At 38.2% G+C, this 19,241-nt stretch overlaps 1 protein-coding gene across 4 annotated transcripts in view; it reads left to right on the top strand.

Annotated features, from left to right (window-relative positions):
* Positions 1-19,241, top strand: part of kmt2a (lysine (K)-specific methyltransferase 2A) — a 146,158-nt gene that overhangs the window by 89,232 nt on the left and 37,685 nt on the right. For all 4 annotated transcript variants that reach the window (XM_072593403.1, XM_072593402.1, XM_072593401.1 and 1 more), the window contains exons 19-26: positions 1,476-1,672; positions 10,055-10,161; positions 11,511-11,648; positions 13,364-13,522; positions 13,819-13,936; positions 14,811-14,889; positions 15,782-15,942; positions 17,881-18,060. In XM_072593403.1, coding sequence (XP_072449504.1) covers positions 1,476-1,672; positions 10,055-10,161; positions 11,511-11,648; positions 13,364-13,522; positions 13,819-13,936; positions 14,811-14,889; positions 15,782-15,942; positions 17,881-18,060 — 1,139 coding nt within the window. The remainder of the gene's footprint in view (positions 1-1,475; positions 1,673-10,054; positions 10,162-11,510; positions 11,649-13,363; positions 13,523-13,818; positions 13,937-14,810; positions 14,890-15,781; positions 15,943-17,880; positions 18,061-19,241) is intronic.

The following is a 19,241-nucleotide window of genomic DNA, read 5'->3' as shown; positions in this document are numbered from 1 at the left end:
AATTCCATATTTCTGTCTCCGGTCATGTTCTGTCCCAAGTCTGATTTAGTTACTTCCTAACTGAATGACCCCTCAGCTGACATTTGTGTAAACATGAGAAATACTCCACTGATTCTACAGAAGAAAGTTGAGTTATGCATACCATGATGATCTTGAGTCATGGTCTCTGCTGAGTTAGCTAATCTCAAAAGAGGGGGGGGGGTTAGGGTCTCTGGTTTACTGTGTCGGGGAATGTGTATTTTACTTAACTTCCTGTTCCTGCTTGAAGTAATTGTGTGCAATCATCTGGAAAGAATAGTACAGGGCTTGGTTGTTATCCCTGAACAAACTGTTAAGACTGACTTTAGATTTGTGCATAAATATTGGTCACTGACGTGATGTGCTGGAGGGTTGTTGGTGTTAGTGGAACTATACCACAAAGCAAGTCTACATTTTGGGTGCATTGAAGTGAGAGAAAAATGAGGAAATGGAATAATCGTTGTATAAATTGTGGCAATTGTTGTACAAATTAGGTAAAGGGGCAGTACAGAGAGATCTGGGTGTTCTTGTCCACTAGTCAATGAAGGCAAGCATGCAGGTACAGCAGGTAATGAAGAAAGCTAAAAGCATGCTGGCCTTCATAATAAGAGGAATTGAGTATAGAAGCAAAGAGGTTCTTCTGCAGCTGTACAGGGCCCTGGTGGGACTGCACCTGGAATATTGTGTGCAGTTCTGGTCTCCAAATTTGAGGAAAGACATTCTGGCTATTGAGGGAGTGCAGCGTAGGTTCACGAGGTCAATTCCTGGAATGGCGGCTTACCTTACACTGAAAGACTGGAGCGACTGGGCTTGTATACCCTTGAGTTTAGAAGACTGAGAGGGGATCTGATTTAGACATATAAAATTATTAAAGGATTGGACACTCTGGAGGCAGGAAACATGTTTCCGCTGATGGGTGAGTGCCGAACCAGAGGACACAGCTTAAAAATAAGGGGTAGGCCATTTAGGACAGAGATGAGGAGAAACTTCTTCACCCAGAGAATGGTGGCTGTGTGGAATGCTCTGCCCCAGAGGGCAGTGGAGGTCCAGTCTCTGGATTCATTTAAGAAAGAGTTGGATAGAGCTCTCAAGGATTGTGGAATCAAGGGTTATCGAGATAAGGCAGGAACACAATACTGATTGAGGATGATCAGCCATGATAATAATGAATGGTGGTGCAGGCTTGAAGGGCAGAATGGCCTACTCCTGCACCTATTGTCTATTATCTTGGTTTCTACCCATCTTAAGTTATCTACCCTGAGACTTTGTGTTGTTCTCCAACCTGAAGATGATTAGCTGCCATTTGCACTGGCTTGTGGCTGGCTTCCCTAATTTCCTAGATAAGTACACTGATCCAACCAGGCAACTTCACAGACTGAAGAATTTGCTTTGAATGATTAGAGTTCAGTGAAGCATATTCGCTTAAAATGCTTATTCTCGGTATCTTGCTGTTTCAGTAGTGGAATGCTACCCAATGCTGTGTTGCCACCATCATCAGATCACAACTATGCTCAGTGGCAAGAACGGGAGGAGAGCACTCGCACTGAACAGCCTGCACTCACCAAGAAGATCATACCTGCACCACAACCAAAAGGACCTGGAGATCCTGATTCACCAGTGCCTCTGCCTCCACCACCCCTTGCAATTACAGCAGGTATGATGAAAGTATTAAAAATACAACTGCACTGTTTTATTTTTGTGTCTTTGTGTGAAAAGGGAATCAAGAAAAATGGAACAAGGATAGATAAATGTTTTCAGAAGTACAGATCCACTGCTGTCTTACTAAACAGGTTCAAGAGGCTGAATGGTCTATTCCCATCGCATTCCAAGACCTGTGTACTGCGGAAGAGATGTGGGGATGACACTTCAGTACACTGGTGGTGGTGATTGCAGTTGGGGTTTGTTGTTTGGGAAAGCTTAGTTCTGGACATAGTTACCACCTCAGACATTTTGTATCAGCATCAGGCATTTCCAGGTCAGAATGCCAACTACAACAGATGCTGGAAATCTGAAATGAATAAAGAAAATTCTGAATAAATTCAATGCATCAGTATTTGTGCAGAGGAAAAGTGAGGATCCTTTTGCAAACCTCACTTCAAAGCTGAAAGGTACTATTTTGAAATAGACCACAAGTCTTACATGCAGGCAAAGGTGTTGATCTGCAAAGTGGAGAATAAGGGCTAGTAAACAGCAAGAGAAATAATTGCAGAAGAGAAAGTCGTAACAAATGAAATAAACAAAAGGCAATTAAGGTGTGTGTGAGTAGCTAAAGGGAGATAACAATGAGGGTTAAGCAAGTAGAATGAGAATTGTGAAATACAAGTAAAATGGAGCAAAGTAGCCTATTGAAATAAAAAGTGGAAGAATAAAGCAAACCAGATTTTTGGTGGAGGTTCCCCATACCAAGCAGCAACTGCTCCTCGCCCCTTCCCTCCCATCATCTCTAGACCAATACACTTGGTCTTAAATTGCCATCACTTGTTGCTAGACAGAAGATAGAAGGTAGCATAATTGTTGCTAAAGTTTATAAAAAAGCAAAGGACTCCCACATGCTCAGTGAAAAGATGAAGTACTGTTCCTCAGATGTTTCATTGAAATAATTAGAACAAAGAGAGAAATCGAAGTGATACTAGAGGGGGAAAATTTAAACTGGCAAGTGACAACTTGGATCACACTTTTAAGAAGAAGGGAGGAACCCGGCAAAACTCTCTATGTTTAACCCCCTGAGCATGGCAGTGTTATAATCACATTGTACCAGATTGGAGAAAGTACATGTAAATGGCTATCTCACTCAGAAGCCCCAAACTTCAGTATCGACAGGGGTCGATATAACATTTACAACGTCTGCTGTTTGCTTGGGAAAGTCCAAGGGGAGGAGGTCGGTTTGCAGGGGTAACAGGAAGCATAAACCAACATCATAATGTGACAGCTTGAATTCAGATTGCATCATGAAAGTAAGGAAATATTCAAGGTGCTTCACATGAGTATTATGAAACAAAATTAGACAGTCACATGAGATATTTAGTCAGGTGACTGAATATTTTGCCAGAGAGGTAATTCTGGAGGAGGAGAGGTGAGAAGTTTTAGAGAGGGAATTCGTAGAGCTTGGCAAGCTGAAGAAACAATGATGGAGTGATGAAAATTAGGGATGCACAAGTGTCTTGAATTTTAAGAGTGCAGATATCTTGGAGTACACAGGAGTGAAGGAGCAATCATGGAAGAAGCTTTTTTTTTGCAGTGCTGAGAGTGGGTGGCATCAGCTGATAGATCGAACGTGATTAAGACCATAAGACATAGTAGTGGAAGTAAGGCCATTCAGCCCATTGAGCCCACTCTGTCATTTAATCATGGCTGATGGGCATTTCAACTCCACTTAGCCGCACTCGGCCCGTATCCCTTAATTCCTTGCGAGATTAAGAATTTCCCAATCTATGTCTTGAAGACATTTAACGTCCCGGCAATGAATTACACAGGCCCACCACTCTCTGGCTGAAGAAATGTCTCCTCATTTCTGTTCTAAATTTACCCTCTCTAATTCTAAGGCTGTGCCCACGGGTATTTGTCTCCCTGCCTAACGGAAACAATTTCCCAGTATCCACCCTTTCTAAGCCATGCATTATCTTGTAAGTTTCTATTTGATCTCCTCTCAACCTTCTAAACTCTAATGAATACAATCTCAGGATCCTCAGCCATCATTGTATGTTAAGCCTACCATTCCAGGGATCATCCATGTCAATCTCCGCTGGACATGCTCCAGTGCCAGTCTGTCCTTCCTGAGGTGTGGGGCCCAAAATTGGACACAGTATTCTAAGTGAGGCCTAACTAGAGCTTTATAAATTCTCAGAAGCACATCACTGCTTTTGTATTCCAACTCTGTTGAGATTAGTTGAGTGAAAGGTGAGGACAAGGGCAACCCTTTTGGAATTTGTAGAGAGAGGGTGGCAAATGAGGGCAAAGGATTAGTCCTGAGAAGCCTATCAACTGTAATGAAATGGGATCCTTAGCTGAGGAAATTTCCATGCTCTGATTTGGAAGATGATAAACTTTGTGTGCATATGAAACATTTCATACCATTGTCATTAGGCTGATATATTATTGTCAAGTTAAATAGAGTTAGTTTTAAACACCTGGATATAAATATGATTTGAAGATTTAAATTTGCAAACATTATCTTCAAGTTGGTCCCTATAAATAATTCTCAGCAGAATTCAATTCCAGCAGTACATTTACAAATTTTCTGAAGAGAAGTTAGGTAATATTCCACAAATGAACCCTTACTGAGTGTATCTGTTGGGATTTGGATGCAGGGATGATGAAGACACAGGTTATTTGAACATTAAAATGAGTGAGGCCCACCATCTGCCACGACCTGTTCTGAAAATTCAGGATCCCTTCCCAATTTTGTTTCAGCCAAGCAAATTTTTGGAAAAAAAGAATATTAATTTATTGTTGGTTATAATTTCTTCTTCAAAATAAAATATTTTCTATTGTAGAGTTCCTGTTTCTCTTAAGATTCCCTGCAACTGTTGGTTTTTAAGGTGAAAGTTACATAAGTGCAGGACTGATTCAGGCTGTAGTGATCAGGCAAAGTTTTAATGTGCAACAGATGGGAAATAGACTTACCTACCTTGTAATGAGTAGTGAACTTCCCAGTACTTAATGCCTATTTGGATCAGCTGCTTAAAGTCCAGGAAAGTACAAATGTGGCTGGCTGAGTGACATTCTTCCTTTTCTCTCCCTCTCCCTCCTTCACCCCTCATTTCACAGGCGTAGCTTTGATTTGAAGGGTCATAATTCAAGTGTATGCTGCTAGTGCAAATCCCAAAATTGTGGATAACATGCCAGTGATTTTGGGGTATGAGCAACTATTTTGTGCATTTCCCATTTGTGAGCATGATGTCAATGAATTTTTTCCCAGTATCCTAGAATCCAGGAGCAAGTTAAATGATTTGCAGGAAAGGCAGAAATGAAGGGCAGGAGCATGGCTTTCAGTAACCGTCACCTGAATGTCCATCTATTCAATCAAAGGCCATCCATTGGCAACGTATGCATTTTAAATGTCAGTTGAGTAGGAAGGTTGGCCATAGACCTTTCTGCCCAAAATTTAATTCTAATGATGGCAGAGAGGTGGAAGAGGAAAAGAGGATGGAGCAGGAACAAAGTCATTCTGCTTATTTAAGTGCCCTTCCTCCTCCTACCTTGCCCCCTTCAGCGGTGCAAGATTCTGGCTGTAAGAGTAACGTGTTGGACTATTTGCACTACATGCTAGTCATCCAGTGGCATAATATGGTACTGTATTTTTTTAGTTGAAACTGTAAATGGAGATAAAAGCAGAAATAGCTGGATATACTAATCAGGACTGACAGCATCTGCAGAGAGAGAAATGATTTAAAATTTCAGTCTGATAAACTTTTGTCAAAATTGTGTATGGAGATTTTTAGATTTGACAAGAGGACTAATTTTTCAACTGTCTGATCCTGAGTGAAGTCTCACTTCTAAGCATAAATGAGAAATCTTATAATAATCCCAAACCTTGCTGTTCATTTATTTAAATGGGCATTAGTTTGTGGGAACAGTATCTGTCATTACCTCTCACACACTTCCAGTACATTAGATTTCCTAAATATGGAAACAGGCCATTCGGCCCAACAAGTCCACACCGACCCTTGAATAGCAACCCACCCAGACCCATTTCCCTACATTTACCCCTGCCTAATGTACCTAACACTAGGGGCAATTTAGCATGGCCAATTCACCTAACCTGCAGATCTTTGGATTATGGGTGGAAACCGGAGCACTTGGAGGAAACCCACGCAAACTTGGGGAGAATGTGCAAACTCCACACACAGTCGCCCGAGGCAGGAATTGTATCTGTGTCCCTGGTGATGTGAAGCAGCAGTGCTAACCACTGAGCCACTGTGCCGCTCTTAGATTGGGGGGGAGCATTTACAGTATTCTAGGTGTTGTCTAACTCGTGCCTTATGTAGTTTTAGCAAGGCTTCTTTTTTTTTGTACTCCATTTCCTCTGGAATAAAAGTCGACGTTGCTTTGCTTTCCCTGTTACCTGCTGATTGTTTCTAAGATTATGCTGCAATATGCAAAGTTATTCCATTTATCAACTATAGGAAAGTATTCTACAACAGCCAAACCCTCAGGTATAGGCAGACATATACCTGGCACATGTCGTTACGAGGCTGGAAAGAACTTTCATTGATGTTTGTATCCACAATTGATTTGGACAGTGTTTGTGGATCTGGAACAGACATTTTTGTTGTTGCTAGTTAATGTTTGTGAATAATGTGTGAAATTTGATTGAAATTGTAAATCTTCTAAACGTCTGGGCCAGGGAATAACATTTTGGATCTCGCAGCTTTAGATCTCAATCACATCATAGTGAAACATTAAAATTTATTCCAAATAAAATTCCAAAATATCTTCCAGTCAAATTTTTCTTCTCCCTCCATTCCCAATAGAAATATACAAAGTTGCATTGCTTGAGATGTAAGCTATAGAAAAGTAATAGGATTCTCTTTCCCTTTTCCCCACAAGCATCGAATTTTCCATTTTTGTTCATGGCTTTGTGGTTATTGGCATAGAATTGTATGCAGTTGCTGTGACAGTTGTTCTGAGACAAAAAGACTGCAGATACTGGAATTCAAGGTAGATAATCAAGAGGCTGGGAGAACACAGCAAGCCAGAGGCAGCATCAGGGAGGTGGAGAAGTCAATGTTTCAGTTGTAACCCAATTGTTCCAACAAACTAAATGGCAGCATGACATAGAATCTTTACAAAACACCTGGTTCATCATGCTGTTTGTGAAACCTATACAATGAGTCTCAGTCACTGGGCTCTGAAGACACCTATCACTTCTAGTTTGAAAGTTATTATTATGAAACTGTTTTCAGCTCAGATATGCATATTCTCATCTCCCATTTTTTAGGAAATTTGCTTGTCCTTTTCTCATTCAAGTAAATCGTCTCTGAACTGACCTTAGTAGCCTTCTTAAAGTATACTGTCATAGCATTGAATGCAATTCTTCAGCTGGTACTGAGCTAGTATTTTATCATTTTCCAAACTAACCGTCCATGTTGTTAGTTCCTTGAGCCCACACAAATAGAAACTGACCTGAACCCATACTTGCCTAGGATGACTGGACCTTTTCGACCAGTGTATGTTTTGTGGCCCCACACTGAACTGGATTCAATTTCTGATCCCAGGAGGATCTGTGCAAACACATTGACTGCCTGTTATCTCAGTAACATGTTTTTAGTAATATGCTATCGAAGACCGTAAGAAGTGGAAGGTGACCTGGCCATTCAGTCCATCAAATTTGCTGTGGCCTTTGATGAGGTCATGGCTAATGTTAATAATCCTCAATTACACTTTCCTGCCTTTCCCTCAAAACCCTTGATTCTCTTACTGATTAAAAATACGTTAATCTCAGCCTTGAACATATTATCACACAGCTTTGGGTAAAGAATTCCACAGATTCACTACTGGCTAAGAGAAGAAACTCCTTTTCATCTCTGGGTCTTTACTGTAAAATAATGCCCTTCGTTCCTGGACTTTTCCTCAAGAGAAACAACCACTCCACATCTCTCCTGTCAAATCCCCAAGAATCTTCTGTGTTTCATTCTTATAAGTTCCTTTGGATGTAGACCAAACCTACTCAATCTCTCCTTGTAAGAAAATTTCTTCATACCCGTGATAAACGTAGTAAACCTTCTCTGGATTGTCTTCAATGTAGCCATATCTTTTCTTAGTTAAGGTGGGCAAAAACATTTACAGTATTGTAGGTGTGATCTAAATAATGCCTTATATAGTTTTAGCAGAACTTCTTTACTTTTGTACCCCATTTCCTTTGAAATGAAAACCAACAGTCCATTTGCTTTCCCTATTACCTGCTGAACGTGTATGTTAGCTTTCTGCTCCATTTAAATAATATTAGGCTCCTCTTCTTCTTGCCAAGGTTCATGACCTCACATTTTTCCACATTACATTTGCTAAATTTTTACTCACTCGCTCAACCTGTCTGTATCCCTCTGCATCATTTACCTTCCTGCCTGTTTTTGTCATTCACAGACTTGGCAATAGTACATTCACTTGTCTCATCTAAGTCGTTAAGATCTATTGTATATAGTTGTGGCCCAGTGCTGATCTCTTTGGCACTGCACCATTTACAGTTTGTCATCCTGAGTTTGCCCCACTTCCTCCAATGCTCTGATTCTGTTAGTTAGCCGATGTATCCATGCAGATATACTTCCTCCAACACCATAGGCACTTATCTTTTTAAGTAGTTGCCTGTGTGGTTCTTTATCAAACACATTCTGGAAATACAATTATATTGCATCTACTGGTTCCCCTTCATCTATGATGTTTGTTCCCATTTCAAAATGTTCTAGTCAATTTGTCAGGCATTTTCCCTTTCAGAAGCTGTGATGACCCTGCACGTCGAAATGCTTTGCTCACATTCTTTGTAAGAGACTCTTAAAATTTTTCTCAATAACAGATGTGAAGGAAACTGGCCAATAGTACCTGTTTATTACCTCCTTTCCTTTTTGAATAAGGGTGTTACGTTGGCAGTTTTCCAGTCCTCCAGAACTTTTACAGAGTCTAAGGAAACTTGCAGATTACTATTAGTGCATCTGCTATCTCTGTAGCTACTTCCATTAATATATTAAAGTGTATCCTATCAGGCCCAGAAGACATGTCACTTTTTAGCCCTGTTAGTTCCCTAATACATTTTCTCTCCTAATAGCTATTGTATTTATTTCCTGTCCCTATTTTACCTTTTGTTTGGTTTTTTTTAGAATGCTATTTGTATTTTCTACTGTGAAGACAGAGACAAAGTATTTATCCAACTGCTCTACCATTTGCCTAGTTCCCCATTATTATATCCTCAGCCTCATTCTCTAAGGGGCCTGTGTTCACTTTGACTTTTCTCTTCCTTTTGATTTATTTAAAGAAATTCTTTTTCTTGTTTTGATATTACTTGAAGTTTACTCATGAGGTTTATTTTCTACCTCTTTATTGTTATTTTGTTTTTTAAAAACTTTCCCAATCCTACGGTTTACCATTAATCTTTGCTGTATTGTATGTTTTGCCTTTGATTTGATACAATCCTTAACTTCCTGGCTAAATATGCTTGGCTTATCCCCTTTCCAGAATCATCCTTTCTCATTTGGATATGTCTTTGTTGTGAATTATGAAATACTTTCTTCAATGTTGCTCATTGTACCTCAGTTGCCTTTGCTGTAAACTCCTTTCTGAGCCCACTTCAGCCAAGTCCACCCTTATATCTCTGAAATTAAGTATTACTTAAGTATTACTATTAAGTTTAGCATGATTATTTCTGACTCCGATTTCTCATACACAAACTGAATACTAAATCCTACCATGTTATGGTCGCTATTTCCTAGAGGATCATTTACTTTATGATCGTTTATTTATTAAACTTGCCTCATTACCAGATCTACAGTAGCCTGACCCCTGGTTGAATCACAAGATATTGTTCTAGGAGACAGACTAGACAACAGACTTTGATTTTTTCTTCGTGGCTACCTCTGACAATTTGTCTTCCCCGTTCAGCATGAAGATTGCAGTCCTCCATCTTAAATGTACTGCCTTTTTACATGTCCTCAATATTTCTTAATTAATTTCCTACTCCTACCACATTGCTAATATTAGGGGCCTATGGACTATTACCACTTGTGTCATCTTCCCCTCATTGTTTTTTTTTAATCTCCATTGTATATATATCCTGTATCTTCTGTTCAAAGATTATTTCTTGCAATCATACTTCTTCCATCCTGTACTAACAAAATTATCCCACCACCATTTCCTTTCTACTTGTCCTTTTGCAAACTAATTTATCACTAATTGCTGTCAGAATACTTCAATATTTTGTTCTCTTCAATTAGGACTGTTCAGTACCACATGTAAAACTCAGGACTGTCAGTCAGGAACAGTAGTTATTACTCTTTAGCAGAAGTGTTAATGTAAATAATAGAATAACGTCAATTTGTCTTCTTTGTAGGCTCTGACAGAAGCCGAGAGGATAGTCCTGAACTCGACCCCCCTCCTGATGTGGAAGACAATAGGCAGTGTGTGCTTTGCCTGAAATATGGCGATGACAACAGGAACGTGAGTATCTGTTTGTCATTTATCTCCAAGCCGGTCATCAAAGCATACTGGTTGCAAATCTCAAATGTTTTGCTGTTTATCTTTGTATATGTGATAAAAAGCAGCAGTATTCTTCGAAACAAGGTTGAAAAGCTTGTTACTTGATTGACTTAAATGATTTTGGTTTGCCTGCCTTTGTTTTGGGAAGTTAGCTCAAATGAAACATTTTAAAAGTCAGGTCCTATTATTTGTAGGTCTTACTGGGATAGTCTGTAAATTCTTTCAACAATTATTCAATTCAAAACCAAGAATCATTCATATAAATTCTTCATTCAAGATGTTGTTTAGTTGAAGTTGTGAATTAAAATTGGTTTAACTGGTATACTTGTAGCATTGTACAGTTTTAAAGTGGTTGATTCAATTGTTGCACCTTATAATTGAACCCAGAAATCTTCCAACCCTTTTTGTGCCACATAAGGACCAGGTAATGACCAACACAGTCATGTCCCTACCATTAACATCTTGGGGCTTGCATTCAACTAAAGCTAGCTGGCAGCAAGGGTGGAGACTGGGTACTTTGGAGCATATGACTCACAGCCTGAACCACTAGAACTCCTCCATCATCTACAGGGCTTAGGTCAGGAGTGTGATAGAGTATATGATGCTCACATGAATTGATGAATACACAAACAAACTCAGATTCAGTGCTTTCCCAGGCACAGCACAGAGACAGGCTGTTTATGCTTTCTGATACTGGTAAAAAAAATAGTAGTTTTATGTGAAATAAAAGCTGCACCGTAGCAACTCACTTTCATAATAATTCTCGCCTTTGATTTCCACTACGAATAACACCTCAAGGTTTTCTTCCACCTTGAGTTGGACATATCTTTCTGTACCCACACTGCCATTGATTGATATCTTACTTAACATCCCTCAAGGATCATGGTGTTGCAGAGCAATGGCCTATTACCACCATCTTGAGCTAACAAGGGATGACTAATAAAGGTGATCTTGCCAAAGTTACACATCCTGAGAGGTAGCAAAAAGAACAGTAAAATAGAAGATATTCAGTTTCCATCTCTAATGTAGCTAAGCCAATAAATGTAGGGTATGTTTGCAAACATTTTATTTCTTTTCTGAACTCTGCACATTGTCTGAACTAAAGAATTCTATGAATACATTTCAACAATTTATGTTCAGACTCTCTCTGCTGTTTGAAGTAAACAGCAGTTTGTTTCATTTTAACTGTAAACAAGAAATCTTCAGTGAACCCTGTAGTTGTTAACCATAGACCATTTAGCATAGACTTCATAATAGTGTCAGAATCTGTCTTCAAACCCAGGTATTCATAGAATAATTCGCTCTTTTAGGATGCTGGACGTCTTCTGTACATTGGTCAGAATGAGTGGACACACATAAACTGTGCCTTATGGTCAGCGGAGGTCTTTGAAGATGATGATGGCTCTTTGAAGAACGTGCACATGGCTGTAATCAGAGGCAAGCAACTGGTGAGTTTTAGTGGAGTTCCCAAAGAATGTCTTAAAATAAGCAATAGTGTAATGGACAAAAAGAGGCTTTTATGTTTCTTCAGTTCTGGGGTTCGGAGTATCTGCTGTGATCCTGGAATGAAATACAAAGAATATAAAAATAATCCCTACATCTGATGTGATGAGTAAGTGGCAGTGATCTGAGAATGGAACTTATTCCATTGGTGAGAATATTTTCTATGTTCTCAATCCTTATAATATCTTACATTAAGTTTTAAAAATGTGAATGATCATTATTTTTTCATTAGTTTTCCATATGTATTATCTGTGTACTCCAACGCTGATATCACTGTGATATAATGATCTCTATTATGAGAAATATGAAAGGAAACACTAAAAGCAAAAGAAGGCTGTGTACTATAGCTTGTACAATGCAAATATAGATATCTGCTGGGAATGAATTGGGTATTGTATGTAAAGTATTTAAAAGTCATCTGTTAAGTGCTGCTTATTTTAGAAAAAAGTATTGGGGATATGGGAATATCAGAAACAATACCGCTGCATTGGTGGATTCATGTCCAGAGAGCAGTAAACAGACGATGGATGAAGTAGATGCTTTGGGTTTGGCATGATGAGAGTTTTCTATTAAATGCTGTGATTATCTGTACACAGGAATGGATGCATAAGTTTGCTATTGGTACCGAATTGGGGGGTTGGACATTTCAAGTTATAAGTAAAACCGTAGAAGTATGTGGACAAATAATCAGAATGGGCAGATGGACAAGAATGCAGAGACCTGAAAGAATCAGTACGTTTCTAGGTAAAGGAACAGTGGAAAACATGTGTCCGAAGTATATAAAGGAAAACTAGTGGTGCACTTACATGGATGTTTTAAGGTGGAAACACAATTTTAAAACACTGTCAGTGTAGTTCCAGATTTATCCTTTTAAAAGGTGATCTACTTTTAGATTTCTAAATTGATTAACCACAACTGAGGATAAGATATTAGTCATTAAAGAAAGGATCCATCGAATATTCCTGAAATGCAAGACCAGCAATTATAGTTTAGCTAAATGTTGCTTTTTCAGTGGAATGTAAGTGGTTAAGGGGAATCTTAATTGTGGTGTTCAAAAATACAAAAGAGTTAGTAGTGAAAGATTAGTTAATTTGATCAATAGCAAGATGAACTAGATCTAGGATTATCACTGAAATATCAGTACCAACATGTATTTAATATAATTGCTGAATTAAGTGAAAGCTTCAGTCTTGTCAGATTAGAACAGCAGATTCTAGCCTGGAACTCATCCTTATTTCTTGCTTAGATTCAATTCTAGCCAATAAGTTCTAATTAATTTTGGATTCTACCACTAATAATGATAATGACAACATTGTTTATCTAATAAGTTATATTTAGATCATCCAGATTCTGTGTTTGGATTCCATAAAGTAACTCACTCTTGGATGTTAATTATCGTTGATACCGTTTATCTTGATGATTATAGATCTCTGATATTGTTGTTTGTCGAACATAGTAGGCTGCCTTTAACCCCTTGTCAAGCGAGGCAAGAAGTTTTAAAACAAGAGCATTGTTGTATGGATGGGATTTGAATTAACCTTTACTGTAAAGGCAAGCTTAATTTATCCACCTTGTGGTATGGTTGTTTCAAAAAGAAAAGCAAATAATGCAATCTGTGTTCAACACTGTATAGGTAATGATTATTTATTCTGTTTATTAGCGTTGCGAGTGTTGCCAGAAGTCTGGAGCTACTGTCGGTTGCTGTCTTACATCTTGTCAAAGCAATTACCATTTCATGTGTGCTCGGGCAATGAACTGTGTGTTCCTGGATGACAAGAAAGTGTACTGCCAGCGGCACAAAGATCTAGTCAAAGGGGAGGTAGGTTGAAGACAAGAGCTCTTTCCCACTGGACATGCACATACAGAAAATCATTGGTCCAAATTAGGGCAGAATTAAGCTCTCAGTAAATAGTTGATTAAAGTGTGAAATGATTGTTTTTTTTTCATAGAAGGAAACCACTTTGTTACATTAGTTTTCCACTGGCAAAGCTCAATTGATCATGGACAACTTATGATACAAGATTCTTTATCAATTTTATTAAACAGAGAAGCAGACACTGAGTGGTTTGTATGCTGTTGACTATATCTGTTGAACCATACAACATTTCTTTACAGACTGTTGCTGATGATGGGTTTGCAGTTTCACGTAGGGTTTATGTTGACTTCGAGGACATAACTTTAAGAAGGAAGTTTCTGACAGGCCTTGAGCCAGAGAGTATCCACATGATGATTGGTGAGTGTAACAACTTTAATTTGTATAGCATCTTTCAAAGAGTGTGATTATCAACCAAAAATTGAAACTGTGCTACATGAAAAGATATTAAAACAGGTCACCAAAAATCTGGTTAAGCAGGTAGGCTTTTAGGTACAAACATTTATGGTGTACATAAAGTCTTAATTATTCTCATTGGATGTGCAGATTGAAAGATGAGCTTCTTGTGATAATCATAGATTCTTAGTTAAATAGCAGTGAAAAAAATTCTGTCATTGTATTTAAAAATTTGAGGTTGAGAATGAAATTTGCTTATCATTGTTGAGTGCCTGGTCATCCACTGTAAGAATTTGCTAGTATAAGACCATTTCTGTCATTGGGCAGTTTGAATTAACTGATGCATATTAACACTGTAATGGTATGTTTCCATATCCATCTGAATTTGCAGGAGAGTTGAAAAACAGATATGTACCAAATGGAGTCAGTATTACTTTTATTTAGCTTGGAATATTGGTGCCATAGATTCTCCCTCCATTCAAGTTCAGCCAGACCAGATATATTGGTCTGACGTTGAATTTTAATTTTATTTACATTCGATCTAGATCACTGGTTTATATTTGCCTGGAGGTCAAGAAATTACAATGCACAGAAAATTCACTTACTGCACATAGTATGATGAGGCTCAAAAGACAGATAATCATGAATCTTTATGGTATTTTGTACAATGTGCTTTGATCCTTCTGAATGGCCTGTTTCTATGCTGTACATTCTATGTAGTCACTATTTGGGAATTTTATATATTTCTGTGTGCTTAGTTGTCCATGTTTTTAACTGAGATGTTTCTTCATGAAGGCAGTTTTTACAAAGTATAATTCTGTTTCATCTCTTAATCCAGGCTCTATGACAATAGACTGTTTGGGGATACTCAATGATCTCTCTGACTGTGAAGCCAAGTTGTTTCCAATCGGCTATCAGTAAGTGTTCATTGTATTGCTATGAAATAGGGTGTGAGCGACAGAACATATAGAATAGGATGGAATCGTTGATAATCCAGTTCCTGATTTCAAGATCAGTTAATGATTATGATTCATAACAAAAACTAGATGTTCACAAATTTGTGTTTGATGTGCAAATGGTTCACCGTTTTCTGCTGCTTTTTGTTTCAGATTTTTCTCATTATCTAATCCCAACATCTCAATGAGATGTAACATTTGATTTGAGATTGGTTATTGTAAGTTTCAATTTGTGAGACATAAAATTGTTGTGTTACTCTTTTTGTACAGGGAAAGTTCAATGGGTGGTATTACACTCTGGGTGGAGAACATTTCCAGAATTGCTTAATGCCTCATTTGGTCAAATACAGCCCTGATGTTCCAGGTGTTCAGTCTTGCCTCCCCTCTTGAGTTTAGCTGTTTGGACCAAAACTGTAATGAGGTTAGCAGTTAAGTGGCAGAACCCAAATTGAGCATCAGTGAGCAGGGGGTGTCTAATTGCTGTTTGATAACATTGTCAAAAATATCTATCATGTCGCTGATGATAGAGAGGAAATTGATGGGATGGTAATGGGATGGTCAGCGGCTGGATTGGATTTATCTTGGTCTTGTGTACACTGGTCTTATTTTAACTTGAATTAAGCAATTTTGAATTAAGAGATGTAGAAGCCAGACTCGGTGCAGTCAGTTAACCCACTACTTCATAGCTTGCTTAATCTCTGGCTCTTTTCAACCTGTCTGGTAGTCTTCAGGATAGGCTTTCACCTGTCAACTCAATTTCTCAATTAAATAATACATTTAATTAAAATTCAAAACTTTCATTTGGTGATTGGGTATTTCTGCTAATGTGTCTTTGTGTTACATAAATTTATAGGTGCTCAAGGGTATACTGGAGCACAACTGATGCTAGGAAACGATGTGTGTACACATGCAAGATCCTGGAGCATCGACCACCTCCAGTGGAAGCAGAAGAAAACAGCACTTTAGAACATAGTGAAAACAGAACCATCGCACATAGTCCGAGCAGTCCAGCAGGTATGTGGACAGGTTACGTTGCAGGGCATTGGCGCTAAAGCATTCCTCTGTATTTTTAAAAAAATGTAAGTTGCTAGTTAAGCCTTGCCGTTGGACCAGATGCGTAATCTGATTTACAAAATGCTTAATTGTTGGAAATACTAGTCTTTTGGATAAACTCAGACACTTCCAGCTGACTACAAATTTAAAACTTGCTGTTCTAACACCATGAGCATTTGATGATGGCTGTCATTGCTTGCTGTTTGTCCACTACTAACTTCATAACTCTTTCTGCTATGATAGACTGGGTGTTAGTACTCACTTCTTAGTTTAGCTCTGGCTGTTGTATCTGATGAAACTGTAGTTATTAATCCAGTGGATATGAAAATGGCACCACCTCAAAATTTTTTTTGTAAGCTTAAATTTAGCATTGTAGATTGAAGTAAAAGCTTGGATTTGCTTGTTCCATTTCAAATAATGGAGAAGGAAGATCTCTGCGTTCTTTGCTAATTGTAGGAAAAGCTCAGTAAGCAAATTGCACAATACTACTAATGCTAGTAATCTTCCAATCCCACATACTATAGATTGAGATCATGGATTACTATCTTGTGCAGCAGCAGACTGAAATATTTAACATCTGTGTTTTTTTGATCTAGCTGTAGAAATACTGAGGAGAGAGAAAGAGAGCAAATCCAACATTGGTAATTTAACATTAATTTGGAGTTATTCTTTTTTGTCAGATGGAGCAGTTGCTGAACAAATTACATGTCTGATTCATTAGAGGTGATGGTTAGCAGAAGAGGATCAAGACTGGAATTTAAACTGTTTTATATTATCGTACATGGCTCTTTTCAGGTTCTTTTTATCTGCTGGTCTAGTGAGGGTGTTAATCAGTTTGAGAGAGGTAATTGAGATTTTAAGTAAGCCCCTTAATTCTTTTGTTAAAAAGGCAAGAGAAGGAACAAGGTCCAAATAAAACAAACAAAAGAGCATAGTTTTAACAATATTTTGAGAATCTGAACAAATTTTTGGAAAGAATTAATTTTTGAAAAGAAATCTGTTTGCTGCTTGTTGATTCTTTGCTAACCCTGAAATATAGTGATTTCATTATATTCACCTCAATGGTTATCACCAGAGGAAATACCCTGTGTATGGACTTGGTTTATGCTTGTTGAAATTCTCTGCTACTTCAAGCTTGCCTCTGCCTATGGCAGACTGATGTTTTGTGGCACGTGGAAGGCGTGAATATAGGAATTAGTATTTTCTTTCAGGACGCATCAGCATGGGACACAACAAAAACGTGCAGCTTATCATTAGAAGTGCGACCATTGTTGATGCCTCATATACTGAGTTATAAAGACCTTTATTGGAGATGTCCTTGTTATTATTTTGGCTGTAAAAAACTGAGGTGATGAGGATATTCAAAGTAATTCAACACTTTCTGTGCTCTGATACAAAATTCGCACTGTTTGGCTATTCTCAATGTATTCACCTTGGTTTTGCATGGAGTCACCAATTCTTATTTTGAACATGGAGGTTAATAGCTAGTCACACATGGAAATCCACAGAATGAATGCATATTACCAGCTGGTTATTTCAAATTTGCAGCCTGAACCAACTGGTACTGTTAGATTTGCATAGATTGATTTTGTCATTAATTCTCTGCAACTCCCACTGTTTATGTCCGGGGTGCAGCTGATCAAGGGAGCGTTGCAATTTCGCAGTTGACTGTGTCTAGTATGGCTAAAGTTGTAATCAGGTAGTTACAAACTTTTATGCTTTCCTTAATACCCAAGTACACCTTTCATCCATCAAACAGTACATTAAAAAAACTACAAGTCATTGGATAGATTTTTTTGAAGAGATGGAACAGGCACAATGGCCTTTTATGTTGCATTATTCTACAGGGCTATGTCCTATTGAGGAATCTAGGTGATTGATTTGGCTTTACTTTGACAGAAATTGACATGGCGGAGAGTCACAATACAAATATATCTGAAATACCAGACCACCACCCATCTTCCCTCACACCTGGACCAATACCTCCTAGATTACAGCCAGGCAGCAGGATTCAGACATCCAGTTTTTCTCCAACACGACGATCCCCAAGTACTGGATCAAGACCCCTTCCATCACCAGGTAATTGAGTTTACAAAGTGTTGACTTTGAGTTGTGTCAATTTTGGTAATTACCATTAGTTTAAATCAAACTATAAAGGAGGGCAATAAAGTGATAAATATTTGAGATCACAAATATTTTTAAGACCATGAAATAATGCAGTGGAATAATAATTGCTCACATGTAACAAGGTTGTCTGAAATCTCTTTATCCCTATTTTAACAGATGATCATCCTATTTACTATAAACCAGCTAACACTTATAGCAGAAGAAGAATTTCATGCAAGCGTGTTGAGCATTTGTTGATACCCCTAATATTATAATTATAGACCATTTTTTATTTTGCTGATATCTATACAGAGGATGTACAACAATCAGATCATGGGTTCATTTGAAGAGAATTGTGCGCATTTCAAACTTTTACATGACGTCTGTTTTGGGAATTTGAATTATTGTAATTCACCTTTGAATTTCTCTCTGTATTCTGTATCATTTTATGATTCCTACAGGAATTTTCATGTCTGTTAAAGAGGTAAATCAGAATCTTTATTTTCAGTGTGAATGTAGGTTTTAGATGATATTATGATATACTATTTGGCTTGGGTTTAAAACAAGTCAAGTTGATGGGACAGAATTGTTTCTTTTCTGGTATCTGTTAAAAATCTACTTGAAATTAGCATATGGGACTTCAACCTATTTCAGATGATTGTAAACCTGTGACATCTTGGCATGAAAGTGGAATGTTACTCAGAGGCCACGTTTTTATGTTCATGGGAATGGGCATTGTTGGCTAGGCCAACATTTATTGCAGGTCCCGAATTGCCAGTTAAGAGTCACCACATTATTGTGGCTCTGGAGTTGTATCTGGCCAGACCAAATAAAGATGGCAGAATTCTTTCTCAAAGAAGGGTTTTTACAACATTTTACCATGGTTACATGGTTGGCTAGGTTTAATTCCAGATTTTCATCCCATCATTCTGCCATGGATATAGAATCCCTACAGTGTGGAAGTAGGCGATTTGGCCCATTGAGAGCATACTGACCCTCGGCAGAGCATCCCACCCAGACCCTCCCCCCACTGTGCCCAGTTCCTTTAACCCTGTATTTCCTATGGCTAATCCACCTTCTGACATATGCCTGAGCACTACAGTCAATTTAGCACTGCCAATCCACCTAACCTGCACACCTTTGGACTCGATATC

This window comes from Chiloscyllium punctatum, chromosome 23, assembly GCF_047496795.1.
Source record: "Chiloscyllium punctatum isolate Juve2018m chromosome 23, sChiPun1.3, whole genome shotgun sequence".
Lineage (NCBI taxonomy): Eukaryota > Metazoa > Chordata > Chondrichthyes > Orectolobiformes > Hemiscylliidae > Chiloscyllium > Chiloscyllium punctatum.
The sequence above is the reverse complement of the archived record's forward strand: the minus strand, read 5'-3'. Positions and strand labels throughout refer to the sequence as shown.